Source organism: Centropristis striata, chromosome 15 (genome assembly GCF_030273125.1).
Source record: "Centropristis striata isolate RG_2023a ecotype Rhode Island chromosome 15, C.striata_1.0, whole genome shotgun sequence".
Taxonomy (NCBI): domain Eukaryota; kingdom Metazoa; phylum Chordata; class Actinopteri; order Perciformes; family Serranidae; genus Centropristis; species Centropristis striata.
This window is the reverse complement of record NC_081531.1, coordinates 31,051,255-31,074,608: the sequence shown is the minus strand read 5'-3', so window position 1 is coordinate 31,074,608 and position 23,354 is coordinate 31,051,255. Positions and strand designations below refer to the sequence as shown.

Here is a 23,354-nt window from a genome sequence, read left to right as displayed (position 1 = left end):
TGTACCAGCGACACAGCCTTCAACGCAAGCTGCTACAGGTGAGATAATTATTGGCTTTCATGTGCTGCAGCGAAGAGAAAGGTCATCGGCTTCAATCTACAATACAGCTCATGTAGTTTCTATTATTTGGTCGAGCCTGTTAAAAACACAAAATACGGACGTTACTAACTAAAATATGCATTTACTACATTTATATTAGAACGTGAAGAAGGCTGCAGGCGGTCGTAGTCGCGCATCATCTCTCCTTTTCGCCCTCAGCGCGAAAAAGGCGGACTTTTTGGGGGGGCAACCTTCAAGGAATTTAGTTTTTGTGTGTCCCTGAATTTCCAGCTGGAATGAACATGTCTCCTTCACGGTCTATATTGCTGGTGGGAGAAGGGAACTTCTCATTTTCTGCCTCTCTGAGCCAGTTATACTCCGACACGGAGACCAGCATCACGGCCACTTGCCTGCAGCATCAGGACGAGGCACTGCGGCACGAAGGCGCAGCCAGTAACATCAAGCTCATCAAGGACTCAGGTTCGTGAGTACTTTTTGGTACCGAGATGTATTTTGTGGCACTTTTTTTTTACACTTTTTTTTTCTTCCGTCTGTGTGTGTGTTCATCAGGTGGGGAGGTGATTTTCGAGGTGGACTGCATGAAGCTGGAGCAGTGTGCCTCTCTGCAGGGCCGTGTGTTTGATCGCGTCGTGTTTAACTTTCCTCACTGCGGGAGAAAGAGTGGGGTTAAAAAGAACAGAAATCTTCTCAAAAACTTCTTCCTCAGGTATAACCGCATCGTACCATAGGAATCAATCAATCGACAGCATTTTACTTTATACACATTCTGTGTAAATAGAATCATGACATTATTCACTCAGGTCCATTTTACATTTTGAAGGTTTCTTCCTCAGAGAATTATACAACATTTAATTTGAAAAAAAAAAAAAAAAAAAACCCTGGTGCAGTTGGGTGTTATTTTTCTTTCTCCTAAATGTATGACACTTGTTTTGCAATGTTAAGCACAATAACAACACAAATTGTAAATAGAGCAAGAAATCATTCCTGAGTTTTGTTTCTTTATGCTGACCAAAACAACAATTTTGCATGACAAAGTATCAATTATGAAAAAAAGTATCAATTATCAATATAGTTAGCAAATATTTTCTGTTGACTAATAGATGCAGCTATCGAAAATTGGCAACTGTCAAGTACAAAAACTGACATTTAGTGCTCATTCAATCAGACATAACTCTTTTAAACCAGGTTTGTCAGTTGGAGTTGTTTGTTAAGTTCTCTTATGGCTGTTTGTGCTTAGACATAATGTATTTTTTAAGTTTTTAATGTCAGTTTGCCATGGAGACATACTGACTACTTGTGTTTCTATGCCTCCAGTTGTGTTCAGCTGTTGTCTGAAGACGGGGAGGTTCATGTTGCCTTATGCAGCGGACAGGGTGGGACACCTGCGGACCAGCCGAAGCGAGAGTGGCACAACAGCTGGCAGGTGGCTGCCATGGCAGCAGAGGCACACCTGATCCTTAATGACGTCCGTCCTTTTGAGTGTGAGAAATACCTGAGCTACAAGTGCACTGGATACAGGTAAGGAGTAAAGGTGAGTGTTTAAATAGAAACAGCCCTTGTTGTCCCTGTATATGTGTGTACACCCTCAGCGGCCACTGTATTAGCCAGCAAGGTGTACCAAATAAATTGGCGGTGTGGTCTTCTGCTGCTGTAGCCCGTCTGCTTCAAGGTCGGACGTGTTGTGCATTCAGAGATGGCCTTTTGCATACCTCGTTACTATTGCCTTTCTATCATCTCGAACCAGTCTGTCCATTCTCCTCTGACCTCTGGCATCAACAAGGCCTTTTGTACTAACTAATCTGAATCCTAAAATTGTATTCCATTATAAGATATAAGATAAATAAAGCTGACAAAACTTTAATAAAAGTTTTTTTAAAAAGGCATTTTTGGGCCAGAGAACTGCCGCTCACTGGATATTTTCTCTTTTTCTGACAATCCTGTAAAACCTAGAGATGGTTGTTAGATCAGCAGTTTGTGAAATACTCAGACCAGCCCTGCTGGAACCAGAAACCATGCCACTTTAAAAGACACAGATCACCTTTCTTCCAAATTCTGATACTCGTTTTGAACTTCAGCAGGTCGTTGTCACCATGTCTACATGCCTTAATGCATTGAGTTGCTGCCATGTGATTGGCTGATTACATATTTGTGGTAACAAATAACAAGTAATATAGTTACTGGTGAATGTAATCAGCTTATTTTGATATAAAATAAAAAAAACATAGCGTGTAATTTTTCTCAACTGAAAATGGTTCAGAAACGTTTTATTGATACATCAAGAGCAAACGTAATCCTGGAGAAAATGAATTTAGCTTGAAACGTAACTGACAAAAGCATTTTTAGTAAACCAGGTTGTAAAGATTTGATCATACCAGCAGTAAACTGGTGATGGTAAACTTTTCCATAGACCTGAATCCTGTGTAATGCCAAAGACAACTGGTTTAGGCAAAACTCTGTGGCAGATGAACAATAAAGTTTAGTTAGTTATTGTAATTTAGCAAATAAATTATAATCCAGTACATGCATTATAGAAAAGGGGACATTATTGTGACTTTGATGTTAAAAAATGCGTTAACAAGCAGTTGCACAAGTGTACATAATAAAGTGGCTGGTGTGTCTGTGTGTGTCTGTGTGTGTGTCTGTGTGTGTGTCTGTGTGTCTGTGTGTGTGTGTATTTGCATACTGACATTCTCTATAATGGTGCTGCTGTTGTACAGGAGCCAGGATAAGGGCTTTCATGTGGAGAAAGGTTTGCTGCATGTGTTCACTCGCAGCCTCCCCTACAGCCCCGCTCAGACACTTAAGGTTGAGGAGGCTGTTGAAGGGGACAGAGTCCAGTACAACGTACCAGCTGAGCTCAGTGATTATGTGTTCAGGTACAGTAACACAGAGACTCTCATGCTGTTTGAGTAATAAAACACCAACGCAAAAAAAGAGTTACATAACCATATGCTTACTGTCTCTTCTCTTCAGGGGATTTCTCTGCTCAGGTTCTATTCACCCTGTCAGGTTGGTGCAAGATTTTCTCCTCAAAGGTGTGGCAGAGAAGTGGTCTGTCTCCATGATGACAGAGACCATTCCCTTCCTCCTCACGACCAAACAGCTGCAGGCGTGTGGCCATGACTTCAACAGTACACACTGCTACTGGATCCATCTGCTTCAGAAAGACCTCAACTCTGACGCTCACACCTCTGCAGACAAAGAGCAAGACCCCGACACCCTGTCAACCGCATGTCTTACCTCAGATAAAGTGGACAGGGTGAGGAGCAACGGAGCTGAGCGCTTAAGGTCTGCATGCTCTCTTGACGTTGATCCTGAAGGGGAGAGTGGTCTTTACATGCTGCGTCCATCACTGCTCCCCCACATGGAAGAGCTACTGATTAAAAAAGAGGTGATAAACAATGCAGGGAATAATGAGCAGAATAAGGCGAATAATACAAGTATTGAAGCTGAGGAACATGTGACAGAGGGCTGTAATGGTGTCAGCAGCTTGTTATTTGGCATTAGCGGCCTGGTGTTCAAGAACGTGCCTGTCAACATCTGGGCTCTACCTGCCTTTCACGAACTCCTTCTCAGGGGTGTTTTCCCTTTAGAGTGTGAGCCAATCAAACTGCTCGGGCAGAGGCTGGAAACGCTGCTCGCACCCTATGGCGTCTCCCTCGTCACAGACCTAAAGGGTCTGCGCCTGATAGCACAGCCAGTGGGTTTGGTTGGTAAGGTGTCAGCAAGAAATGCAAATAACATGTGCAATGTCACTGTATCCTTAAATTTGGACCTCCTTGCCGTGCTCCTTTTTTCACTCCCCGACTGGCGGCTGCTGTGGTCCCACGACCCGCGCTTTTTACAACAATATGCACCTGGGAAAGCTTTCCAGCCATTCTCCCTGTACCCTGAGCACTTCAGCTTTGACATCAGCTTCTGGACAGGGCCCACGTGGGAGGAGAGAAAGTTCTACGCCGTTATCCGAGAAGCCAGCCACGGCACAGTGGAGCAAGTCAAACTCATTGACACATTCTCACATCCTGACCTGAGCCAGACCAGCTACTGCTACAGACTCATCTACCACTCTCACACACACGCTCTGTCACACACACAAGCCCTCACATTTCACAAAGACCTGCAATCCGTTCTTACCTCTCGGTTGCAAGTCACCATCAGGTAGCAACGTTTGAATCTCTTGGAGGATCAGGGCTTTAACGTCTAATTTATTTCACAGACATCGTAATTACAAGTCTGTCTATATCTGCTAAGTATAAGTGTATACTCTGCAAAACTGTAGTTGAACAGTGTTTACAGTAGGTGGCATTGTGTGCTATTGTATAAATGGGAATTCTGTGAATCTGTGTTTAAGTTATCATTAAATAAACATGTTATTTAACATAAATGTATGGTCTGTTGAGCATTATTATTAAAAATAAATAGCATGTGATTAGATTAGATTAGATTCAACTTTGTTGTCATTGAACAGAGTACAAGTACTAGGACAACGAAATGTAGTTGAACATGTGATGAACATAAAAGCAAGTATTTAGCAAAAAACAACCTATTGAAACAAGCTAAACCAATTTATTCCTCTGCAGTGGTGGAAGGTGTACTCAGATCCTTTACTTGAGAAAAAGTAACAATACCACGATGTAAAAATACTTTGTTTCAAATATTCTAAATTATACCCAAGTATAAAATCCATACCAGCAAAATATACTGAAAGTTTCAAAAGTAAACCTACTCTCTGCAAAATGACCCCTTTCAGAGTGCTACATTCAGAAATCTTATTGGTACCAAAAGATGGTGATTTTCGTTGTTCTTACATATGATTATTTGTATAAATACATTTTATAACTTTATCATTCTTATAAGTACATGATGACCTCATGTAACTCAAAACTTAAGTTGGTCTTATGATTCATATGTAAAATCATTAACTAGCAACTATAGCAGTTAAACACATGAAGGAAAAAGTACAAAAGTCCCCTTTTTAAATGGATTACAAGAACTGTTTAAAGTGTGTTCAATTGAATATATTTAAGTAAAGTACAAGTACCTCAAAACTACTTAAGTACATTACTTAAATATATTCTTTATTCTTCCGCTTACTTTCCACCACTGGTGATCTTATGCTTGACATTTTTGTTTTACCCAAATATAGATATTGATTGATTGAGAATTTATTTGAACACAAAATAAAAGATGAACAATTAAAAACAACAAAAAACAATAAATACAAGACCACACAAAATGAAACAACAACAAGACTCAACACTTATTTGTGTTCAAAAGGAGTGGGAAGAAGCCAAAGCTTATTAAATCCCACCCCTTCTCCCTATGTTAATTTACTATATTCAGTTATATAACAACAATAATATTTATATAAATCTGAAAAGAGTATTCAGACTGTTGGGGTTTATTTGAGTTTTCTTTTTCTTGTTCTAGTTTCTTTAAATAACTGCTCCACTTAAACTTAAATATACTGTACATTAAATTATTATTTGACGTGGTTTTTGTATGTGTTTTTACCTCTTTTCCTTCAAAATACGGCCAAAATCAAAAATAAATATACACATATAAAGAAAAGTTAAAAAGACAGCTACTGAGTGCAGTTGACTTAGAGGTTTCTTTTGAATGTCATTCTAATAAATAGACAAATAAATAAATGAATACATGAAATAAATAACAGTGTGTGGACTGTAGTGATGAAAGCTGTCAATAACCGGACGGCGCCGAAAATGAACGAAGCGCGACTCGGGCGCATCATCGGGAAAACATGGCGGCCAAGGCGCTTCGGCAGCGAACCAGGCGAGGAAGCAGACAAGATGCAAACAACGTCAACGTCTCCGCAGAAGCTCGGCCACCGAAAGAGGAGAAAGGCGTCGATGACAGTAAAACCACAGAGACCCGACAAGAGTGAGTATGAGCCGGGGCAGAGACGGTAGGCTTGTCGGCGCTGTGAGCTCCATCCCCCGGTCTCACCGACAGCCTGAGCTCGGGGAAGCTAGCTAGCTAGCTAGCTAGCTACTATGATACATTAGGAGAGTTTGGACTTCAACAACACGGTAACAACGACTAATAACGCCCACCTAACAACCCCCATGACTATGTCTTTGCTTTAGTATTAAATGTAATGGCTGCTAAGTCGTGTTTCCGCTCCAGTAAGTAGTTAGTTGTGTGTTTTAATAGAGCAGCGTTGTGTTACCTGGACAGCTTCATTCATTCCCGCAGAGCTGTCTGTCAATCTGACAGATTTATTATGATGCCACACAACAGACACACCGTCAAGACTGGGCTCAACCCGGGCCCAGCATGGACACAAAGGTTTATTTAAAACCAGTGTTTGTTGTTATTGTTGTCGATCATTCGTTGCTGAAGTTTGAAATAATGTTTGTAAGGTGACGTGTCATAATAAAACGTAACGTGAGGATCAATGCTAAGCTGCAACTGAGCCGACTAATCTGTTGGTGGGTGTGAACAAGAGGAAACACTGCCAGACACACGGAGCAATTACTGTAAACACTAATGAAATCAGTCTAAAATAGTGTCCACAGTTATTGTAATTCCCTTAAACACACGCTGCTGTCCACATCTGGTAGTCAGTTCTAACCCCTAATGAACTGTGTTTTCTTTGTCCTCGGTCCTCCAAGTAATACATGCTTGTCTCTCCCCTGTTGTGAGCTGACTTTTACTTTGTGTTCCACTCAACCCTTAGTTTTTTTTGTTATTTAAGGCATATTAATTAGACAGCTCTGAAATTATTACCATAATTGTTATTTTATTAAAAGCAGGTGTCCTGGAAACATCATTCAGTTAACCCTGTGAATGTTAAAACACATAATCATCTATCATCATTTATCATCATAATCATCATCATCATCATAGGTTGAATACATAAGTATGTATAAAGCAGACACTGTTTAAGTAGATTGTAGTGAATTTTGATGTTGTTTAAAACATGTTGATGCTGACATAGATTATAATGATTGTGCATATATTATTTCTGTTCATAATATCTAACTGTTCATCTTTGTGTGTGTGTGTGTGTGTGTGTGTGTGTGTGTGTGTGTGTGTGTGTGTTTTAATAGGTCAATAAGTCGCGGTGGGCAGGTATGGGCTCCAGAAGGTTCAACTGCATTTAAATGCCTGCTCTCTGCACGTTTCTGTGCAGCTTTGCTCAGCAACATCTCAGACTGCGATGAGACCTTCAACTACTGGGAGCCTGTGAGTGCAATATGCTGTCATTTGTGACCCTTCCAGGGATTTTCTTACAACCATGTCAGAATCTTGTTATTGCTCCAGACAGATACTACTTATCTTTCTTTAACTGTCATTCTGTAATTGCTGTGATGATTGTTTTGACAGATGCACTACCTGCTGTACGGCACAGGGATGCAAACATGGGAATATTCTCCATTGTACGCCATCAGGTCGTACGCCTACTTATGGTTACATGCTCTTCCTGCTTGTTTGCATGCCCACGTTCTACAGACAAACAAGGTAGCTATTCCTAAACTTGCTTTTGATTTTATAATTTGTTGTTATTTCCGATATTTTTAAAAACTTCAGATGACCTTTAGCATATTCAGCAGCGGTTTTTTGGCCCAAATCTCTGATTCTCTGGTTTTCAGTAGGCCTGTCTTAATAACTGCTCTTTTTTTGGTCAAAATATTGTCCCAAAGATATATGCAATAAACTATTTCATTGTAATGTAAAGAACGCTTTATGCCTCTGATATGATAATTATAATTGAATAATACCAAATCATAATGATGTAGTATACCCTTTTAAAGAGCAATGAGCTTTTGGGTATATTTAGACTTTGGAATTGTAATTTGGAAAAAACATATTTTAAATATTTAAAAAAAATAACAATAAATAAATAAATAAAACCACACAAGCGAAACAAAAATGACAATGTTCTATAACAGGCCAATCCACTTTCTTGATGGTTAGGACACTGAAGCACTGCATCCAAATCTTATAATGATAGGAAAGACCTTGCTGGTTATTGTTCCACAATGTTGCCTTATCGTGCAATATATGGACATCAAAGCTTTATTCATGCAGGTAATCTCTTGTATGTGGACCGAGACCTAAATATAATTACTTGTACAAATAAAGGTTAAATAAAATAATTTCAATGACCTAGAATTGACTTTGTCTGTGCTAGATAAGTCCATATTGTAATTATTGTGACAGGCCTAGTTAAGAGAGACTTTTTTTTCTTCTTTTTCTTTTTACCTTATCCACAGTGTTCTGTATAAACTCTGCAGAAGTTTCAGGCTTGTGTTGTGTTTGTGTTGCAGGTGTTGGTTTTCTACTTTGTACGATGTGTCTTAGCATTCTCCTGCTGTGTCTGTGAACTCTATTTCTACAAGTGAGTTAAAACTCCTCTTAAATGCATGTGGGAATCCTAATACATATATGATGATTATTTAAATATCCTTATCTGTGCATGAAATGGAAGTTAACAATGTGCTTTATTTGTGTGTGTGACACAGGGCAGTTTGTAAGAAGTTTGGTTTGCATGTGGGCCGTCTAATGTTGGCATTCCTTGTCCTGAGCACGGGAATGTTCTGCTCGTCTGCAGGTTGGTCGAATTTATTGACCTCTGATCAACCATTCCCCTCTCTGTTTTCATTTGTAATGTTTTAATTAAATTAATTTCCATCTCTGTCATCATTTTCTAACTGCCTCCACCCTGGCCCTCTTTGGTGTTAACCACCATCATCTTGTACTGTAAAAGTGCTTTGAGTGGTCCCTATGACTAGAAAAGGGTTATACAAATGCAGTCCATTTACAATTTACAATATTTGCAATATCTGCATGTTCATTTTATTCCCCTGTTCCCCTGCAGGTCGGATGAAAAAGGCTTTGTGGATGTAACATATTGAGACATTGACATACGTTGTGATCCTCCTCTTCTGTTCTTGCTCCTCAGCATTCCTGCCTTCCTCTTTCTGTATGTACACAACGTTGGTTGCAATGACGGGGTGGTTTCAGGACTCAACACCACTGGCCGTCATGGGTGTGGCTGCCGGTGCCATTGTTGGATGGCCGTTCTCTGCTCTGGTTGGGTAAGATCGTAAACTAAAACAAATATAGGTCGTCAATCCTTTCCCCCCAGCCAGGCTTGTCAAATGTAAAACTCTTTTGTTTCATTTTCTTTTCAGGATTCCGATCGCCTTTGACCTGCTAGTGTTAAAGAGGCAGTGGAAAAGTTTTATCACCTGGTCGGTTGTTGCTCTGCTTCTGCTGCTGGTGAGAATATTTTAAAAAATGCATGTAAAACAAATTCAGCTTTAAATTTGCATATTACAGGACAAAGGTGCGTGTATGAGCTTTGTTGCAGTGTCACAGCTGCAGTGTGTGCACAGAACTTCTGTGGGAGAGTTAATCATTAATGCAGGAATATTACGGAATATTACATTTTCTCCTCTGTTTTTCATATGTGTCATTCAGAAAATTATATAATCTGTCATGGTAAATGTGCACACTCAAATTTAATCAATTTCCCCTCTGTGTGTTATGTTTCTCAGGTACCCCTTGTGGCAGTAGACTCTTTCTTTTATGGCAAACTGGTTGTTGCTCCACTCAATATTCTCCTATATAACGTCTTCACACCTCATGGACCCGATCTCTATGGTAATGTACAAGAACACACATCATTAATGTATCATTTTATATTAGATTGGCCAAAAAACAGAATTCTGACCTGTTGTTATTCTGGTTTTGTCATAAAATACCTTTATATTTATTTGATATTTTCACAGTATGTAATTCAGAAACTTCACAATAGTAAAGCCATCTTGGTTAAAAAAAAAATACATTTTGAGCATACATCATATACCATACCCTGCTATCAGCAGGCGAATGAGATGTTTTGGCTTCACTTTTTTGGAGCTTTGAGGCCGTCCATCTTTATATCCACTCTATGATTCAGCATGTTGCACAGAGGCCTCTCTCCGGGAGGCTAACTGGTTCATTACAGCAACTGCAGAAGAAAGAGGCTGCATTATTACATCTCTAGTGTTTGTGGTGTACCTCGTTTTATCACAGCCACTAGCCAACAGTTTTTATAAGCAAACACTCAAATCACACCAAGGAAACAGTAGGACCTTATTAGGGCTGAGCTATTAGTTAGAGCCAAATAATAAAAAAAAACTGATGCTATTCAATGACATTTCCATTTGTACTTTTGGTATGCTACAGATAAAAGCAAAATAATTACAATTTTTAATTTCTCTGGATTTGCCTTAGTACGAATCTGAAAAAATATCCAAAATCTGTCAAATAGTTTGACGGAAAAAAGATAATTTTCCTACCATACCACATCTGGTCATTGGGCATATGGGACTACGTTTTTTTCCAATAGACTCCATTAAAACAATAGTCTTATCAACAAAAGGCTAAATATATAATAATAAGAAAATGGCTTTATGTCATAAAATACAAATGGTACAATCAAGTATTTAGTATCAATCACATAACAAGGTGAATATCAAAGATACACACATGTGAAGGGCAAAAGGAAAACATTTAAAAAACATTTTGAAAAACACTGACTTTGACTATAGATGAAAGGTTTCATGCAATCTAAAGATTTCTAAGTTGTACTGTTAGATAGCCCAAAATAGTAACACTCTTATTAAACTTATTATAACACATTTGTGGCATTTTTTCATCATGATACTGAGTAAAGTCTTTAGGCACAAATAACACTGGAAGTCATTATATACCCGTATGTAATGTATTTACTTATTATAGTGATTGTTAGGCTAAGGGTATATTATTTAAGTAACAGAATGAAGCGAATAAATCTTTAATAAAAACATGAACAGTTAAAAGCTGCAATGTGTTTAGTGGGCCCCCAGAGGGCATACCATCATCATATATCATATCATCATCACCAGCATCATATCAAACCTTTTAAAAAGTGTTCCAACTAGTTTTACATAGACGTAGGCTTAATCCACAAACATTAACAAAATATTTATCTGATCAACTGGCTTGTCTCCCCTCTCTGGATTTTCCCTTTTAGTAATTTGCAGTAATTATATGATGTCTTTGCTGTGATTGTCTGTACATGAGCTGTAATATATTGTTTGTTTGGTGTTGTTTAATCTTCAGGAACGGAGCCTTGGCATTTCTACTTTGTAAATGGGATCCTGAACTTCAACCTGGTGTTTGCGTTGGCACTGTTTTCCCTCCCACTCACTGCTCTCATGGAGACACTTTTACACAGGTTCAATGGTGAGGACTGTTTGTTTCATACACAAAAAAGACAAAATGTTGTCAGTCATTGCTTGCCCTTTTTGAGGGATAGAAAAGGTATTGGTCATCTGCCTCAGCAGAACAATATGGGTAGTAATATGTGGGTCCTTTTGACATCATAGTCTTTTGTTTGCATCTCCACACCTATATCTGGGCATAGTGGTGTTTATTAAGTGCTTAAAAGTAATATTTCTGATTTATTTAATGGTGAACAGACTTGATTTTGCAAGTACAACTTAAGGTCCACGAATCTGAAGTTTTTTTATACTTACTTAAACATTTCAGAACACTAATTTCTGTTGAAAGACTTAATAAGATTGCAGACATCTATCATGCATAATGGTGGATCTAGACCCTGTGATGGGTTTTGCTGCTCCCATATGATTTGATAAGTTTGGATGCTGACAATATTATCTCCCATTTTGATGTTTGCTGTGGCTATCATCACAAGTCAATTTGGTAGACGTGACATCACCCTAATATGGAGCATCATGTCATCACGCTGCAGCAAAAACAAGAAATTGATCTGATGTTTAAAGCATTGATTTTTGCTGTGATGTGAATTTTACAAAGCAGCTGCTCTTGTGATTTCACATGCTTGTGCACACATGTTTTCTGCAGTGCAGAACCTGGGTCGTCCATACTGGCTGACTCTGTCTCCCATGTATCTGTGGATGTTGGTTTTCTTCACCAGACCTCATAAAGAAGAACGTTTTCTCTTTCCCATCTACCCTCTCATCTGCCTAAGCGGGGCGGTAGCCCTCTCATCTCTGCAGGTGTGTTTTACCACTTTCTAATCTTGGCTTTTGTTGCAAAACAGCAGTCTGTTTTTTTTTGTATGTGGCCCCTTTGAGTATCTGTAAACAATTGCAGATTAATTTTATTTCTTGCAGAAATGCTACCATTTCCTGTTCCAGCGATACCGACTGGAACACTACACGGTTTCCTCCAACTGGTTGGCTCTAAGCTCAGTCGTGGTCTTCACAGTGCTGTCACTGTCCCGCTCTGTCGCTCTCTTCAGAGGTATGTATATACACAGACACTATTCTCCTAAGTACCAGTGTTCAAGATCAAGGAGCAGAATTTTTTTCTCCTGTCTACAGGCTACCATGCACCTCTGGACCTGTACCCAGAGTTCCATCGCATCGCCAAGGATCCGACTCTTCACTCAGTCCCTGAAGGCAGACCTGTTAGTGTGTGTGTAGGCAAAGAGTGGTACCGCTTCCCAAGCAGCTTCCTGCTGCCACACAAGTCAGTATCCAGGTCTTCAGTTTCTGAAAGAAAAGTGTATTTTGACATGATGATGATGATGATGGTTTCTCTTCCTTATCTCCAGTTGGCAGCTGCACTTCATTCAGTCTGAGTTTAAAGGGCAGCTGCCTCAGCCATTCGCCTTCGGTCCTCTGGCCACACAAACCATCCCAGCTAATATGAACGACCAAAACCTGGAGGAGCCATCCAGATATGTGAGTCAATCAGACGTGTGTTGACGCATGGACGTTATGCTTAACAGTAGTTGCATTTTAACTGTGAAATTTCTACTCTGGACAGATGGATTTACGGCATTGCCACTACTTGGTAGATCTGGACACAGATGTAGAGACGCCACTGGAGCCGCGTTATGCAGCCAACAAAGAGGAGTGGAACATCATCGCCTATAAGCCTTTCCTTCAAGCCTCAAAGTATGTTCCAAAATGCCGTATTTATACAAAAATGTTAAACCAAATAGGTCTCCCGAATCTTCAGAAGATGATTAAAATGTAGATCTTTAAATTCAAAAAAGCTTAAAGGAGCATTTGAGAAATGGCATATAATTTTTATAATTATGTTTTCATTAGTGGATAATTGCAGAAACTAGGGCTTGGTAATATGGGGAAGACAAATAACCCTCTTTGACAGAATCAAAATAAGTCCCAGAATTAAGACCTGAGTATCCTCGTGACATTTGAAACATTTGGTAAAACAGAGACTTTAAAGAAGCTGATGCAATCTTTTTTAATGATTATTTTCTCTCTCAGGTCATCTCCTCTCTTGAGAGCGCTCTACGTCCCGTTTATATCAGACCAACACACCACCTACAGGCGATACGTCATCTTGAAACCACGGCGGCAAAAGCAGCCTCGTAAGCGGACCCATGGCTGAGTTTTTAACCTAAACAGGGCCTCAAGTACAAAAATTTGAACAACAGAAATCAATCACTTCCCCTCAAAGCAGCTGGTATTCGTGTGTGCGTGTGTGCGTGTGTGCGTGCGTGCGTGCGTGTGTGTGTGTGTGTGTGTGTGTGTGTGTGTGCGCGTCTTTTGAAGTATTTGTGTCATGAGTCATTTGAAAATATCAGACCCTTTAATGACATTATGTTTACTTTTGGGCTTGTGTGTGTGTGTAACTGAAGAGACAACATTGTGTATGTATGTGTGCATGGCAGGTATCAGCTGGACCTGTATGACAAACATTTTATTTCAGCTTGTGTCTCCGTGTGTGTGTTTGTCTGTGTCAATGAATGTCTTACAGTGGATGCACACTACCAAGATTGTACATGTATTTAGCCCAGGAAAGGCCATTACATACAAATATGAGTGTTTTCTTGACATACTTCATGTGAAAATGTGGCCTGAATGAAAGATTTTTTTCTGAATAACGTATCGAAGGAATCTTGTAGTGTTTGCTCATCTGCACTTGAACAGTATCTTATTATGTGAGTGGTGGCAATGAATGAGAGTGCGTTATTAATTTAACTTGGAATGTTAATAAAAACATGATTGACTGTGAATTCAGCCCTCCTGTTTTTTTTTTTTCATTGGGACAGTAAAGTCCATTCACCACGAGCCAATAGTCAATTATAGTCTCATTTTATTTGAAGATTTCATTATGTAACAAACATACAAACCACTGTCACTTACAGGAGAGACATCAAGGCATTATACATTCTGAGTAAATAATAATAATGATGCTATATTTTATCATTCTCTTCGATAGCATGCCATTTCTGTGGTCAGGCTGCAGGCACTCAGATTCACTGTATGAGCCACCACATTGAACTCCATTGATAAATAAGTGAAATGAAATTCTGGACATTTCACAATTTAAGGCCATGTCACAAAACACATACATAAAAAATATCCAGCCTTCGCTCCCTCAAGCAGTATTAGTACATTGTGTCTTAATCTATCTGAGGTAGCCTGTTTATATCATATCAGGTAAACTTGTGTGTATTCAGGCACAGCAAACAAGGGTCCAAGACCTCACTAGTTATCAAGCAAGGGCAACATGACAAGGCCATGCAAACAGGCTTTTACACAAAGTCACTCAAATTCATTCTGTCAGATCTGGGACACTCCATGCTGTTACTTGAGGTTTAACTTTGCTTCTTTACTAGGCCTCTTCTCCTCAAATCTGGACTTTCAGGCCCCAGGTTTCCAGTGTGTGCATTTGTTTGTGGTAACTAACTGAAGAGAAAGTATGTTTGAGATATGTACATTTTATGCACAACATCAACTGAAAGGATCATGTAGAGGGAGCTTATGTGTAGAATACTCCACCAATGTAGCACAACACTATAACAGTTTTCAACAAAGCATCAAATTCATACACTATATAAGGAATGAACATCTCCACTTCCTCCCACTGTACAACATTAAGGCCTATGAGTGGAGCCTGTGATATGGAGGTCCCGCCCAAACACCCGCCCAACCAATCATGAGTCAGTTTACAGCCCCATTTTTAACGTCAAATAAAACCAAACGTATAAGAATAACACTTGACAAAATTTCAGCTTGATAGAAACTACCTAGAATTAAAAGAAACCATCTGTGGGAAAATTATTTGACCTCTACTTTTAGTTTGGCTTGTGTACTATCTACTAACATTGAAGGGGCGGGGTTTATAACCTATAAAGCAGACCACCACCAGGGGGCAATCCAGATGTTTTGGATCTGTGATGTCATCTTTATATTCTGTACACTGTATTTAAAGATGGATGATGGAGATGGCTACATACGTCTGGTGAGCTCACTTATTTCTAACTCTTCACCCCCACTGACACTGACTCAGATGACATCACCTGAGGCAATTTAGCCACGAAAGGCATTGTGCAATTTTTTTTTACACATGGATTAATAGTCCCCAAGACCTGTAAACAGGATGTGAGAAATTGGTGTAAACTGAGTTTACATTTAATATCTAAAGATTCCTTTAAAGTGCCAATTTGCCACCCTAATTAAGGTGAATGGACTTTGATTGCTGATAGCACTACAGTAGAGCGTCTGTCCAGAAACAGTGTCCCTGATAACCCACAGATTCTTTCTTCAGAAAGAAATATTTTCAGTGAAAGCTGCATGTGTGTGGATCATTCCTGAACGTTGTTCCTGGAAAAGACATTGTTGTTTAATTGTTAATAATTCTCTAATGCTCTGAGCACAAAGATGTTTATTCATCTCTACTGAATTGGGCTAGAGGCAGAATATGAGTTATGTCACAAATCTTAAGAGAAAAAAACCCAAACTATCTGCATGGCTAGACATGATTTTTTATTTGGGTAAGCTGATCCTTTAAATTTAAATTTAAACAAAAATGTGTTGAAATACCACAAACTAATTGTCACAAGGCCCTAGTCTACCAAAGGGGCTACAGGTTGAATTGTGTTTTCAGCAACAAAATATAATTTTAGCAGGGCCTCGTCTGATTAAAATCCCCACAAGCTTTCAGACACAAGCACATTGTACAAACAATTACAACCACATACGTGAACAGTTTCTTTCAGTTCTCTCGTCCCCGTCTTCAATCACACATACACTGCTGTACACATGATAAAGCAGCTGGTCAGAGGATCAGTAGTTTTCTCTGTTGATCCATTCTTGTTCATTGAAGTATCTCCTCTCACTATCAAGATTCAGGCCATTTCTGTAGCAATCCAGATTTGCTTGGTAGGACTTTCGGTTTCCAAATGTTCCCAGGCTGGTTTGGTAAGTGTCTTCCTTGCCGTTGGTGACGTATGTCTGATAAAGGTCAGCCTTTACCGTGTGACTGCCAGGCCTCAGTTTGGCATCATAGAGGTCACTCCCTCCTCTGATACTGCCATCATACAATCCATGGTCTCTATAGACACCGCTGCCGTAATGCTCACTCTTCGTTGTGCGACGACCTAGACTTCTATCATAATACTCTCTGTGCCCGGTGCAGCCCAGACTGCTCTCATTTAAATCCCTTTTTCTTGTGCGGCCCAAGCTGGTGTCGTAGAAGTCGCGGGTGGCGCGTCGCCCAAGGCTGAGGTCATTGAGGTCAAAGTTGAGGAAGCAGCTCTCTGTGCTGGCAAGTGTCACGAAGCCGCTCTCTGTGTCACGACCCCCAAGGTTGTCGTAGTCCCCTGTTGGAGTGTCAGGGGAGGAGCACAAAAAGGAGGTGTTTTTGGTGTTCGGACGAGCTGAAACTAGGTCATCCTCCTTCTGGGAGCGAATGACGTTGTAGACGTCAGTTGCAGCCGAGCTGGGGCAGAGGTCCGCATCTGTCTGGCTCACTTCTGATTTCTGCTGTTTCCTCCTGCTGTCTCACACACAGAAGAGAAGCATAAATAATGAGACACCTCGAACATTCACATTAAATGAAACCTGAATCAGACTATACTCTAAAAGGTGTGGAGGATGCACCAGATGCAACCTGAAGGTGGTGGTCTTTATTTTATATTGAAACTGAGGTGGTGATTAGACTTGATGAACAGTTTTTGAGTCAGAAAATATCAATGTCTTAGCAAACTGATCCTACTAGCAGGTACTGCTACTATCTATTAAAAACACATCATTGACCATCACTGTTGCACTGGTTTGACATGTTCCATGTTTCAAAACAAATCCTGTTAGCACCACCCTGCAGCTCTACTCACTAGCATGTATTGGTCCGCAGCTGAAAATAGTCCCCAACAAATTCACTACTTCCCCGTTTGAATAACACTAACTAAAAACGACAGTGTTCAGCTGTAAGAGGGAAATTGTTGTAGCCTTTTTAAAAAAAAAATGAAACCATGTATTTGTGAACACATTTTACATTTAGACATTTACATTTAGTCATTTAGCAGACGCTTTTATCCAAAGCGACTTACAGGAAGAGTAAAAGCAAACAATCAAGGTATAGTGCAATAAGAGCTATTAGTGCATCAATAAGTGCTGGTGACAATTCTTTGAGGAGTAGAATGTAAAATGTAATATTAACTAATTTTGGTGCGTATTTTGAAGGTCTGCATGAAAGGAGCTTGACGGAAACACCAAAAGTTGATAAAACTTTCAAAATTGCGCAGCAATTTTTTCACGCCGGCTTGAGGTTTTTTTTCTTTTTCGAATAATAGTTAATGTGATAAACAGAAGACAGAAACGATTTTTCTGACGTAGTGAAAATTTAACTGGCATTACTGATCAGCGGTTTTCGCTCTGTTGGTCAAGACGAGCTGACATGAAAGAAAAATTATGAGTTCCCCACTGAATCTAATTCCTGAACACACATTTTCTCTCATGGGTGGCCAAAGTTGTTCGATTAGCAACATATTTATGTATTTTTTCTTCTCTCTTGCTCAATCACATTACACCGCCATTTTCAGACCAAAGTACGTTTATGCAGCTTTGTTAATTTGATTGAAAACAGCCGATGAAAACGTCCCTAATTTGCCTTTTCTTTAATGCGACAGCTTCAAAATTCGATTTGACTTTAATGGAAACACAGCTTGTGTTTGTGTGTATGTGTGCAGGCGTGGCCTCCTTCTGTTTCACTCTCCATTCAGCTGCACATGATCAGCTCATCAGCTCCTCCCTGCTGACACACCTGCCTCCTGCAGTATAAGAACCCCGCCTCTTTACTCGCTCGACGCCAGACTGTTGTGCCGACTACTGTGGTTATACCCGGCCGTACCTTCAGCACTTCTTTTGCTTGTTTTTGAAACTCCTCGTGTTGCCTGCCTTCCACTGGAAGTTTCAACTGTTTTAACATTTCTCTGTGCCTCCTGTGTCTGTGTGGCTACGTTAAAGTCGTTCAAATATTTTGCATCTCTTTAGGATCCTCACCGTCGAGCCGCGAGCAGTTTGAAGCAGCAGACTCCGATCACCGTCAGTAGCAGCAGTATCAGGGGAATGGTTGGAATGATGACGTAAATCAAATTCACAACTAAAAAAACAGAAGAAAGATAAAAGATATATACAGATGCAATGATTGTCATGAGAAATTGAATGTGACGAGATTTGTCAATATGAATCTGTGAACCTGTTCTGCCCTGGTCCTGGTGGTTTGGATTCAACGGTATGACAGATGAAACATCTGTAATGAGAAGCATCATATATACATCACTGTATATTGACCACACCCTCTATTTCTACATTTTTTTTTAACTGAGCACATTTTACTTGTTTGATTGGTGTTGGGAGAAGGGGAAGGTGGCGGCTTCTCTGTGGAGAAAAAGGAATCACGGTCAACAATGCTCAAGTATTTTCAAAGTAAAACAACAGTGTAATACTGTGTTGCCGCTACCTGCGGTGTATTTGCAGATGAAGTTGCTCTTGGTTTCACAATTGTCGTCATTCCACTGGAACATGTAGAGCCCCCCCAGACCAGGAGAAGCAGACGGCTGGTGATACATTACCACACAAACCTCATAGCCGCAGGACGGCTCATCGAAATGCCAGTTTCTGCAACAAACAAATGTACAAAATCACTGTTAGGATGCATTTCTCTGTAATTTTGCACAGCATGTGTGCATAAGCTCATCGTAAAGACCACTTGAGGAAGATATTGACAGGCTGACCATATAAGCTGACCACAAATGAACATATATATTATGTATGTTGACACTTTACCATGTCTCTGTAACCTTTTCATTTATTCAAGAACTGAAGCAGACATCATGTGGATTAAATGTGCATTGACGACCACCTCTCTGCTTGTTCTCCTCATTTATCAAACCACAATTAAAATGCATACTATCAATTACTTTCTTCTCCAAGCTGCCTTTACTGCAATCTTTACAAAACTGACATTTATATTTAAAAAATAGAGACCAAGGCTGAGTATAAAACCTCAAAACTTATTACTTACTATTTGTATTGTCTGAAAAGTGTCTTTTGCACCAAGTTTTGAAATTTGTATTGTACCGAAAGCTGGCATGTGTGGTCAGATTTGTCTTTGATCATATAGTTCCTAATTGAAATGTTTAAGAAACACACGCAAGCTTTAGTTTGTTTTATTTAGAACAAGTAATAAGAAGTTGCAATATTGAAATGCCTAAATAATTAATAATAAATAATGAATTAAATTGAATCAATAATTTAACTGAGCAGTAAAAATTGAAGGCGGTGAGTTAAGTTAGCCAAGGAGGTTATGTTGTCGGTTCGGTTTGTCTGTTTGTCAGCAGGATTATGAAAAGACTGCAGGCCTGATTTTTATTCAACTTGGTGCACTGGGTGGAGCACGGGCGAAGAAAGAACCCGCTAAATGTTTGAGTGTGTCTAAATCACAGGGCCGAAAGACAAATAGTTTTTGCTTTCGATTAAAATTGCAAGGTAGGGCATTTGTGCTGCATTCATATGGTGTAAGAATAATTGGACAAATGAGTTCCACAATGGGAATATTCACTTTAACAACCCCTCAATTTAGAACAACAACTCGGAATGTCGGCAATGTGATGTTTAAATGCTCTGAGCAATAAAGTACTATTAATCTACTATTATTATTATAAGTCAGCGTTGTTTCCACATTACGACAATTAAGGCTCGAGTTAGAAGACCAACTTCTCAACTTGGGGAAATGGGACCTTCTGAGGAGTACATAAATGCACCACTGGCCTTGGGGGAGGGCTGCGCATTTTATTTTCATCATCATTTGAAAAATTTGTCTCACTAAAAAAAAGGTCTTGTAGGAAGAAAAAAAAAGTAGCCTATTTCCTCAAAGTATTTTTTATATGGTACCGAAACTCCATAGTTTGTTGGTACCATATCAGCACTATAAAAACCTTTTACTTTTACCTTTCAGTGACAATTTGAACATTCTGTATTTCACTTAATATCTCTAAAATTATAAAACTACTTTTGACCCCTTGGGATACCTCACACCCACCTGAACGTGGACTTGCTGCCGTCCAGCCAGTAGTACTGTGAGGAGCAGTCTGCGCTGCTGTCATCTCCGTGGTTTCGCCGGAGACCGATCCAGAAGTCTCCATCAGTTGGGCGGAGCTCCGTGATGAGCTGCTCTATGATCTTCTGCTCGGACTCTGACTCCACGCTCAACAGCTGCCCTCCGTCCCGTCTGCAGGCGAGCTCGGCCTCTACAAAGTTCAGCCTCCGTCGGAGCTCGGAGAAATAAGCCAGCTTGTAACACGGCTTCCCTTTCCCCGCCTTACAAACACGTTGACCTGCAGCCAATCACACACACACACACACACACACTTGATCACAAATGCCTAGTGTGCTCAGAATTTTCTTCATGTTCTCTCACATATCTGGAGCATCGGCCTAATAGTCTATGTGAGAGCACCAAACAGGAGAAAGACCTTGAATGAGGGAATTATGGGAAGTTTGTTCCCTTCAAAAATAGTTTCATACTGCGTTACCTACCTCTGGCTTCAAATATATCCGCTATAAACATCCAGCATCAAGTCAGAGAGGCATGAGGAAACCAAAGAAAGATCCACAAATGAGTCAAGAGTCCATGTCTTTGAGCTGTGCTGTGTTTTCTGTGTGTGCCTTACCTGTAATGAGGCTTGTGGCTGCAGATGGATCAAAACATAAAAGCAGGAGGTTACAGAAGATCATAAGCAGGTCCATTTTTGTCAGCTGTTCACCACCACCTCTTGTGTTTTAGTTTATTTCTCATTCCGCAGTCTGCTCATCTGGTCATCAGTGGAGCTCAGGTGAGCGCAGAGAACCTGAACCTTTAGAGGTCAGTGGCTGCTTTGGGTGTAAGAAAAAGGCATCTTATTCAATGAGAAAGCCAAAGAAGTGCAAAAGAGGCAAGTCTTCTGTTCTATCTGCTGAGAGAGAGAGTATGTGGGACAGAAGGAGGAGCAGGAAGAGGAGGAGAGGAGACTGTGTGTGTTTGGGAGGGGGCTGTAATCTGTTAAGAGCAGTCTTAATGATTGGGAGAAGAGGCTGCATCGATCGCAAGACATCTAATCATGCAAGTGCTTCTCATCGTAAACGCTGACAAGAGGCAGATTTCGCTCCTTCCTATATTACTTAAGCTTAAGGTATTGTCATTACAGAAGTGTTACATGAAAATGATCTGCTCTAACTCGATCAGGGATATTTTAAAAATATTTCTCTCAGGTCCGTCTTCAAGGTGTATTGCAGTGTTTCCGTATTGTGTTTCAGTACAAAGAAGGATAGATTGCCAACAAAGTTGATATTTTAAGAGGATGGATGATACACTTTCTTTCCTTTGTTGTTATACCCTATTCTCTCAGATTTCTCAGATCATGTAAACTGCTACAGGTATAAAATTGTAAAGTTGAAGACTAAAATTTGACGAAAAAATTGAAGGAAATTTGGCATGCATTTCCACTGTAACATGTTCATCTTTCTTTCTTTTTTATTAAATAAAATTAAGTGATAGGCTAATGTTAGTTTGCTACTATTTAGGGAAACTCTTTTATTTCCTTTCTTGATGAAAGTTAGTTTTAGAATCTATAGAATCTTTTTATAGTTGTCCCCAATCCCAAAAATCACTGTCCGTCCTTTTAAGAGCAATATCAAGACAAAGACAGAAAAGCCCAATAGTGGGAGCAGAAAAAACTTACTATACTATAATAGTAATACTATAATATAATGCAGTTAAACACTTTAGTGATGTTATATAAAACTATAGTATATTAGTAACAAAATATTTCTTGTTTCCAGTCTTAGTGCTAAACTGAGCTGGGCTTATAATATTTACCACATAGACCTGAGAGGTATCTAATCTACAGTAAGAAAGCAACCAAGTGTATTTCCACTTTTATCCGAATAGGAATCAACACGAAAGAAAACAGTACTGCTGACAAGTTAAATCTCAGAAACTCAGACACACGTCAAACTATTCTGGTGAATATTTAATGATACAGGTTAGTAACAAGTAGTGTTGAAAGAAGTATTCTGATCCCTTACTTAAATATAAGCCTCACTGTGAAATGACTCCACTACAAGTAAAAGTCCTGCATTCAAAATTTAATTAAGTAAAAGTACAAAAGTATCAGCATCAAAATGTACTAAAAGTTTCAAAAGTAAAAGTTTATATATTCTATAGGTATTATTGTATTATTATTTTTGTTATTGTAATTATAATTATTATTGATGGTATTCATGTAAGCAGTGTTTTAATTTTTTAAAGACAGGGATAATTTTAACTACCTTATATACTGCTATGTGGTTTAATAATAATATTTTTTTTAAAAGGCTAATCACTTTAAATTGATCATGTTTTTCATGTGAAATCTCGCACTGATATTTGACTAAAACTGGCATCTTAATGTAGTGGAATAAAAAGTATAATATTTGCCTCTAAAATGTAGTGAAGTAGAAGTATACAATTTACATATGTGGAAATACTCAAAAACAGTACAGTACTCACAAACAGTATCTCAAAATGGCACTTAAATACAGTACTTGAGTAAATGTACTTCATTACATTCCACCACTGGTAACAAGGGAGACCTCCATTAATATAATGTCGACTATATAATTTCATATTCAAGCACCAGGATCAGCCGAAGCCATGGATGCATGAGAGCGTGACCTGCTTTTCTGAGCACAAATGGGGGGAAAGTGTATGTATGCAGTTCTTAATGGTAAGTAATTTCCAAAATGGCCCATAAGGTTGATTTAGGGCTCGCAGTGAGACAGATCAGCCAGAGTTTAAACTGTAGGATGCTTCATCAGGAATATGCTGTGTGTGCTAGCGTTGAACAGGGGGGGTTGAGGGGCGAGGCTGCCTTGAATATACTGTATTAATGCATGCTGCTCTATCCAAACACTGCTAATCAGTTTAGGGGTAACAGATTGATTCCAGTCTTCTTTAAACTGAAGGCAGGG

The 23,354-nt window shown here is 39.5% G+C and overlaps 3 protein-coding genes across 4 annotated transcripts; 2 read left to right on the top strand and 1 right to left on the bottom strand.

Moving 5' to 3' along the window:
- Positions 1-3: 3 nt before the first annotated feature.
- On the top strand, positions 4-4,444 carry fdxacb1 (ferredoxin-fold anticodon binding domain containing 1). The gene is made up of 5 exons (XM_059351505.1): positions 4-519; positions 610-766; positions 1,375-1,578; positions 2,778-2,936; positions 3,034-4,444. Exons 1-5 carry the CDS (start codon positions 336-338, stop codon positions 4,220-4,222), a joined length of 1,893 nt encoding a protein of 630 aa, XP_059207488.1. The 5' UTR covers positions 4-335; the 3' UTR covers positions 4,223-4,444.
- A 1,365-nt stretch (positions 4,445-5,809) lies between these two features.
- Positions 5,810-14,092, top strand: alg9 (ALG9 alpha-1,2-mannosyltransferase). The gene is made up of 15 exons (XM_059352432.1): positions 5,810-5,961; positions 7,134-7,269; positions 7,411-7,545; positions 8,355-8,425; positions 8,550-8,638; positions 8,990-9,125; positions 9,222-9,309; positions 9,588-9,693; positions 11,179-11,301; positions 11,944-12,098; positions 12,216-12,345; positions 12,426-12,573; positions 12,659-12,788; positions 12,874-13,004; positions 13,341-14,092. Exons 1-15 carry the CDS (start codon positions 5,822-5,824, stop codon positions 13,462-13,464), a joined length of 1,842 nt encoding a protein of 613 aa, XP_059208415.1. The 5' UTR covers positions 5,810-5,821; the 3' UTR covers positions 13,465-14,092.
- Positions 14,093-14,155: 63 nt separating this feature from the next.
- On the bottom strand, positions 14,156-21,567 carry layna (layilin a). Of its 2 annotated transcripts, XM_059352433.1 has the most exons (8): positions 21,038-21,567; positions 20,904-20,924; positions 20,407-20,701; positions 18,826-18,983; positions 18,702-18,743; positions 18,562-18,615; positions 18,366-18,465; positions 14,156-16,860 (listed from the first exon to the last, which is right to left on the bottom strand). In XM_059352433.1, the coding sequence occupies exons 1-8, from the start codon at positions 21,111-21,113 to the stop codon at positions 16,149-16,151; spliced, it is 1,458 nt and encodes a 485-aa protein (XP_059208416.1). In that variant the 5' UTR covers positions 21,114-21,567; the 3' UTR covers positions 14,156-16,148. The 2 variants fall into 2 exon arrangements, with proteins under 2 accessions (XP_059208416.1, XP_059208418.1); XM_059352435.1 differs by lacking the exon at positions 20,904-20,924.
- Positions 21,568-23,354: the final 1,787 nt, after the last annotated feature.